General features: G+C 39.5%; 3 protein-coding genes across 3 annotated transcripts; 2 read left to right on the top strand and 1 right to left on the bottom strand.

Moving 5' to 3' along the window:
- Window positions 1-1,882: 1,882 nt before the first annotated feature.
- Window positions 1,883-3,323, top strand: LOC140885412 (probable inactive receptor kinase At1g27190). The gene is made up of 2 exons (XM_073292370.1): window positions 1,883-2,280; window positions 2,411-3,323. Exons 1-2 carry the CDS (start codon window positions 1,951-1,953, stop codon window positions 2,699-2,701), a joined length of 621 nt encoding a protein of 206 aa, XP_073148471.1. The 5' UTR covers window positions 1,883-1,950; the 3' UTR covers window positions 2,702-3,323.
- On the top strand, window positions 2,931-3,284 carry LOC140878299 (receptor-like serine/threonine-protein kinase At1g78530). The gene has a single exon (XM_073281899.1). It carries the CDS (start codon window positions 2,931-2,933, stop codon window positions 3,282-3,284), a length of 354 nt encoding a protein of 117 aa, XP_073138000.1.
- Window positions 3,324-3,714: 391 nt separating the features above from the next.
- LOC140881940 (UDP-rhamnose/UDP-galactose transporter 6) lies at window positions 3,715-6,996 on the bottom strand. The gene is made up of 6 exons (XM_073287622.1): window positions 6,874-6,996; window positions 6,047-6,289; window positions 5,215-5,399; window positions 4,887-5,087; window positions 4,450-4,611; window positions 3,715-4,228 (listed from the first exon to the last, which is right to left on the bottom strand). Exons 2-6 carry the CDS (start codon window positions 6,174-6,176, stop codon window positions 3,899-3,901), a joined length of 1,008 nt encoding a protein of 335 aa, XP_073143723.1. The 5' UTR covers window positions 6,177-6,289; window positions 6,874-6,996; the 3' UTR covers window positions 3,715-3,898.
- Window positions 6,997-7,246: the final 250 nt, after the last annotated feature.

Genomic DNA, 7,246 nt, shown 5'->3' with positions numbered 1-7,246 from the left:
GGCTCAATTGGGCTTGGTATTAGTTCTTTCTTCTTTCCTGTTCCTTGCCCGGTTATCTTGTCCCGGGATATTAGCTGGGTTCTCCGGACTTAGAAAATTCAAGGAAAATCGGCTTTCTCTTTGTATCCATCTCAAGCCCAGTGGGCCTGATTGTTTCCAACCAAGCTAACAAGATATTCACGCCCGGTCCCCTGACATCGGGCTCCAAAATATGCAATACGATCGTGTTGGATCCCCTAGAATTGAACACCATCATCACCACGACCAACTCCAACCCACTCAAGTGCCACAGGAAACCAAGAACACTTTTAGGAGCAAGCAATACACACCTGGAGCAAGAAACCAAACACTAGATGTGTAGCTGCTATGAAACTCAGCTGGGAATATTGAGACACCAAAACCAGTCACAAAACACTCCAAATTCGAGCTCAATGTGCTTCAGAACAGCAGAAATTCAAAACTCGAAATTCCAAAAAACAAGAAACCAAATTTGCGCCGAAATGGAATCATAGTCGCACATCTTTTCCTAGACACCAGCAGCTCTCGAGTCTTCTACCTATCGAGCAGCAGAAGATTTGGCCATGTTGGGGATGTTAAAATCGAGAGTGGGGCAGGCAGTAGAAATCGATTCAAGATGTTTAAGAAAAGCAGCAAAACATCAATGGATGGAGCCGAGAAATCTCAAAGTTGCGCTTCTTTTCTTTCGAACGGAGGAGAAAGAGAGAAATTCAATCAACGTCTCAGACTCAATTTCCCACAGACGGCGCCAATGATGTGAATATCATAAAATGTGTACCTGGGGGTGGGTATGACCCCGGGATAAAAATAGCAGCAAGCTTCCTCGCCTCGTCTTGAAGTTCTTCTACATACCAGAAACAAGGAAACTCGTCAGTGGGACGCCGGAGAGTTCTCGGGCATCGTCACTCCGATGCTTAAGTTAGATTAAGATGTATGGAGTGGGCTTATTAGATTTAGAGAAATTGAGTGTGAATGTGAAGATGTATATGAACGTCATAGAACATACCTTAGTTAGGCTAAGGAACCTGGTATTTATAGAGAACTCTTGAGGAAGAGTAATGATTGAATGGAATGGGTCTCCTGACAGCATTAAAGGTGACAAGATATTTTCCGCAATTTCTGGACAATGCTCATGCCTATTCATTATTATTTTCTGCCACTACTGGGTTGTGCCCATGCCGTGGGACCCACGTTCTGATCCTAGCCCGGGAAGGGTGCTCGGGAGGATGGGGTGCTCGAGGCCAGGGTGCTCCAGGTGACAGGGTGCTCGGGGCAAGGGTGCTCCGAGTGACAGGGTGCTCGAGGCCAGGGTGCTCCGGGTGACAGGGTGCTCAGGGCCAGGGTGCTCCGAGTGACAGGGTGCTCGGGGTGACAGGGTGCTCGAGGCCAGGGTGCTCCGGGTGACAGGGTGCTCGAGGCCAGGGTGCTCGGGGCCAGGGAAAGACTCCTCCTGGCAAGGCAAGGGAAGAGACCTCTTGGCAAGGGAAGGGAGGACACCTCTTGTCAAGGGAAGGGACCTCTTGGCAAGAGAAGAGAGGACACCTCTTGGCAAAGCAAGAGACCTCTTGGCAAGGCAAGACTCCTCCTGACAAGGGAAGGGAGGACACCTCTTGTCAAGGGAAGGGAGCACCTGGCAAGGGAAGGGTAGACAGCCTTTGGCAAGGCAAGGCAAGGCAAGGATCCTCCCTATTTCATTTGGGCTCTACTTCTTCCCGGTCTTCTTTTACCCATCAATCTAGAAACCATTCCGCATCCGGGCTCTTGACAACCACTCGGATTTGGTGATAACCCGGAATATTTCACCGGGGTATCATATCCTTCAATCAGTTTTCTGGCACAATCCCACCTGTGATTGCAAGATGTCAGTATCTCAATGTTTTGAAGCTAAACAACAATCAGCTGCGAGGTCCAGTTCCAAGCCAGATTGGCTCCATGGATCGTCTTATGTCGTTTGATGTCTCTCACAATAGATTGACAGGGCCCTTGCCAATTTTCTTGCATACACCTTTTGAGGCTTCTTCTTTTGATGACAATCCAGGACTTTGTGGGAATCCATTGAATCCATGTAAGAGTATAGGTGATCCATTTGTTGAGGTGTTCGTTAAAGGTCTCGGGATTGGTTGGGCAATTTCTTTCACTTTGGTTACGGCATTCTGTTCATGCTTTGGCATTCCTAAGATGACAAATGTTATTAGCGTGTGCAGAAGGAACAAGGGAAAAGAGGACGCCATTGCAGGATCTGAAGTCAGAGAATCGACTATGGTAAGTAAACGTTTTTGGAAGTGTTTGGGATTGGTTCGAGAAGAACTTTTCAGTTTTTTCTTAACAAAATTTTCAGATTTTGTTGTGTAGTTTAACCGTGACTAATGTTTGTTCTCCTTTTATTGAACAGATAACAAAGCTAGATAAGTACGTCACAAGAATTAGCTTTCAAGAACTGGCCAACTTAACTTCAAATTTTTGCAATGAAAGTGTTATTGGTTTCGGCAAGAATGGAATAATGTACAAAGCATTTACACCAAACGGCTGTTCCCTTGCCATCAAAAAGCTCTATGCTTCAAGAAACACAGACGATAAATTTGTCACCGAGATACTGTCTCTTGGCACACAACGGCATCCCAATTTGTTACCTCTCGTGGGCTTCTGCGTTGAAAAGGATGAAAGATTTTTGGTTTACAAGTAACATGTAAAATGGTACTCTCTACAATTGCCTGCATCTAAACAGGAGTGAGGGAAGAAGCATCCTTGACTGGCCGTTGAGAATGAAGATATCAATCGGTATCGCAAATGGCCTAGCATGGCTCCATCATACTAGTCGAGTCAGAATCCTCCATTGCAACATAAACCCGCGCTGCATCTTGCTAGACCATAACTTCGAGCCTAGGATTTCCAATTTCTGGGAAGCAAAGTTCATGAACCGAGCAGGTGTTGGTTCAAGCAAGAGTTTGATATTGAGTCTTAAGTCCGTGTTACAGCTCGACTGTTACAATGAGAAGGATGTGTATAGCTTCGGACTTGTACTACTTGAGCTCATAACAGGAAGGACATGGCATAATGCAGATTTGGAAGACAAAGAGCTGCCTAATGGCTTGCTTAGGCAAGGACTTGATGAAACGATAGTGCAATTTTATGGAGTGGCAAAAGATTGTGTGAACCCCAAAACGAAGCAAAGGCCATCAATGCTTCAGGTGTGCAAAAGGCTGCAAGAAATCAAACTGGACTTTGAAAATGCAGGGGACAGTGAGATATCAATTCTAACTTATTAAGATTTAACAAATGCCCCCAAAACTTGGTGGGTTCTGTAGTTTGCAGTGAAGTTTTGTATCTGTACTTCCTAGATCATAGTGTATAAATCTGGGATGTAAAAGTTCTTATTTTATTTATCTATCTCGATAATGTAATGTTCTTCAATATCCAACAGCTTTGTCATAGACTTGTTGGCGTAGGCCTTTGTAAGCCAACCGTTGATTGTGTCTTTTATGTAAGGAACGTCCATAGTTTGAATTTTATTGGCAAAGCCAAAAATTAATTTTGGATTCTTCACATATGATAATGACAATAATCATGAATAGAACTGGGACATCCGTACTCAAATGTGTAGCATTTGCAGAACTGATGGTGCATCAACAATGTTATTCGTTAATATTCAGCTGCATATAAAACTGGTTTGTAATAGAGAATTCTATTAAAGTTACATAATCAAAGAATTTTCACTATAAATTACGATCAAGCAGCTAATGCAAAACAGTGACCAAATCCTTTCCGAGTACCAAATACTCTGTTAACATATAATCTCATTTCTCAAATCGAAAAGAATCGAAGATGTAGCAACTATCTATATCCTTTGTGTGTGAAGCATGATCAATTGCAGAAGAAATGCTTATACCTTGTCGTCTGGTTCAGATGACTCTAATAAACCTCCTTGTTTTTGCTGACTACTTCTTGACATTGAAAGGCTGCGCCGTTCTTTACCCCCAGGTTTAGATGAGGCATTGCCATACCAGATCATTCCAACAACCGCAATGATCATGCCGAAAACAACGTGTAAATTAAGACCCTCTTTTCCGAAAAATAAGAATCCTAGAATCAGTACAAGGATGGTCTTCATATGGCCAAGGACTTGGAATGAAACAGCTGTGAATCTGCCGATGCAGATGAATTGGCTGAGATTTGTTCCAACCGCAATGGTACACGATGCAACTAAAAATGCCTACACGATAAAAAAAAACAAGGGGATCATGAGTGGCGTAGAACCAGACAGTTGACAACTTTAAGTGAAACAAAGGACGACCTCTTTAATGATAAGTAAGTTCCAGAGTACCGAGCAATTAGCACAATGAAAATAAATTTTGTTGCTACAAGGCCAAAACTTCACCACATGATATAGTATAGAGAAACAAATTTAATGAGAATGACTTCTGGAGAACTTACCACAGATGGTAAACTAAACTTGAAGGCATCAATTCTTTTGTTTGTCAACCAATAATCCAGAAAGGGGCCCAACAGCAGTAGAGTCACGGCCTGCGCTGGAGCAGTGTGCCCCAGCAGATTGAAAGAACTGAGGGAATACTTCCTTTGAAGAAAGTGAACGTACTGAAAATATTTATCAATAATCAAGTTGTCGTCGTGAAAAACATCAGATATAAGTACACATGCCATTGAAATAAGAAAGGATACAATCGGAAACAAAAGCACTGGTATAAAAACTGCAGTCATAAATAAATTCAAGCACCCAGAAATTCTACACTGCCACACGTCACACATTTTTAGTTTACCAATTTCATGCCCATGTCGAGATGATTAATGAAGCTCTTCTACCACTGAATGAAAATTCCACACTTCCCATGGTTATCAGGTGGAGAACTTACATATTGTTGCAGTGATGTGCTCCAGACTGCAATAAATGCAGCAACAAACCCTTTGGTATTAACACTCACATCTGTAACTGTGCAGACAGCAACACCGAGAAGAACAACCATGATGCTAAGTTTTGTGTCTCTTGAATATCGTATCTTATCAAACACAACTTCCAGTAAGCATGAAACAGGGATCATACTCAGTTTTGCAATCTGGTATTGAAACAAGATAAATTAGTACCACTGGCATTACAGAGAAGAAAAGTGGAGATTCATACAAAAATGTCTCCACTTTCTTTCTTCTTTCACTTGAAAAAAGTAAAAGAGCATCCAAAATTACCTGGTAGAACCCCACAGAATTCCACATTAAACTAACATTCATCCCAACAATAGAGAAATTTGCAAACAGAATGAATTTCAGAAGCTCTGAATAGGGCAGATGAGAAGCTTGGATGTAACCCAGCCATCTAAGAACCAACGTCATGAGAGTTGTTGTAACAAAATGTAAGCCGGTTAAAGTTGTAGCTGCACAGATTGCATTAATCAAATGGTTAAACTCAGGTTACAAGAATTCGCCAAAGTAAAACAATAGAAAATAAAAAAACAGTTAAAATGAAGTCACAATCAACAGAGTATAAATTGTCTTTTATTTTATCTGGATCAAACTATTCTCACTTCAAATTTAGACTATCAGTAGCATCACATGGGTTCCTCGATCCTTCAGAGTTCAGCATTTCTCTGACACCGAGGACCATGATCAACTGTTTTATGATATTAATTATGTCTTTTATTTTCTCTGAATTTCTCTGCAACTGCTTTCAGTCTAATCCTACCGCGATTTATATTTCCCAGTGTAGAAGTAATGGCCATTGCACACAAGCACATACATAAACATCACAACCGAGTACCATTTTCAGATAGCATTTCATCAAGCTAGTTGATCTTTCAAAGCAATGTAGCATAACGCTATCCCAAGATCAGTCTAAGTATGTGTCTCTATGGAAACATTCAAACCAAGAAGTTAACCCTTCAGCTATTGCTTTAAAATTCTCACCAACAGATTAATTAGCAAAAGATGTCTTGACAAAAAATAAGCATATCAAAAAATTCCTAGGAGATTGTTTTTCTTACGCTAGAAAAACATTCTCTCTGAATCAAGCTAAGAAAATTACCAAAGCTGAAGCCATAAGTAGCCATTAATGCCTTGTTGACAATGATGATCCCTACTGAAGTGACTACATTAAACATCCATGCAGCCGCGTCAACGGAAGCCTTCTTGTCAGCTTTGCTTGCAGGTGCCATCTGATAACTTTCCCTTTCGTATATGCAATTAATATAAAAATTACCCTGCCAGGGCCATAAAGCTACTATTACAACAGATCTGCATATAATCCAAGATTTATCCTACAAAATTCCTGCACAAAGAAACATTAGAATTAACAAAAGCCAACTATCGGATTCTTCGTCAACTTAATTTAAAAGAAAATTACCCTCGTGAATTAAAACTGTTTATGATGAAATAGACATTGATAAAATGTAACGGCAAAGTAAACATCAATTGATCACAACCCAATCTTCGGTTATCAAACAAATCTATAGTTTTTTTGTTTAAAAAAAAAATCTAATTGGACCTAGTTTTCGACATCAATAGAACAGTAAGAATAAACATATAAATCACATCAATTACTTCAGAAACCCGACTTAAGAAACACTGATTGATTCCATAATTATTACCTAAAATTAAGCGAGACAGCTACATGAATAAAATAACGAGATTTCAAACTCAGTTAAAATGCTACCAATATCCGATCTAAAATCCTCAAAACCCTGTTTTCCCCAGATCGCACTCAATTTAGCAAAAAATCAGTAGTTACTTACCAAATTACAGATCCATTCACGATTCAACCAAAAATCAAGCTCACACAATTTTTCTCCACAAAGAATCTAACATCGTGAATGTTAATTTGAACAAATACCCAATAAAAGAAAAAAAACGTACCGTTTATAAGCTTGGAAAAGAAAACAACTTTTTGAATATTCACTGATTTGCATACATTGTGCGAATGAAATTTGTATGTTGGCGTTTGATCTGATGTTGAACAGAATGAAAATGGAATGAAAAGTCTTAGTTGGCAAAAATTAATATTTATCTTTTTATTTTTTTCTTTGGAAGTGTAAAAATAATTATAATAATAATCATATTAATAATAATAATAATAATATAAAAACAATAATCTATACTTCATCATATCATTGTAAAAGTAGATTAGTTTATTGGTGAAACTTATGAAAAATTACAATATATTAATAAATTTAAGCAAAATCATCATCATCATCTATATATATAATAATATATTAATAAATTTAAATAT

Source organism: Henckelia pumila, chromosome 2 (assembly GCF_033568475.1).
Source record: "Henckelia pumila isolate YLH828 chromosome 2, ASM3356847v2, whole genome shotgun sequence".
Classification (NCBI taxonomy): domain Eukaryota; kingdom Viridiplantae; phylum Streptophyta; class Magnoliopsida; order Lamiales; family Gesneriaceae; genus Henckelia; species Henckelia pumila.
The sequence above is the reverse complement of the archived record's forward strand: the minus strand, read 5'-3'. Positions and strand labels throughout refer to the sequence as shown.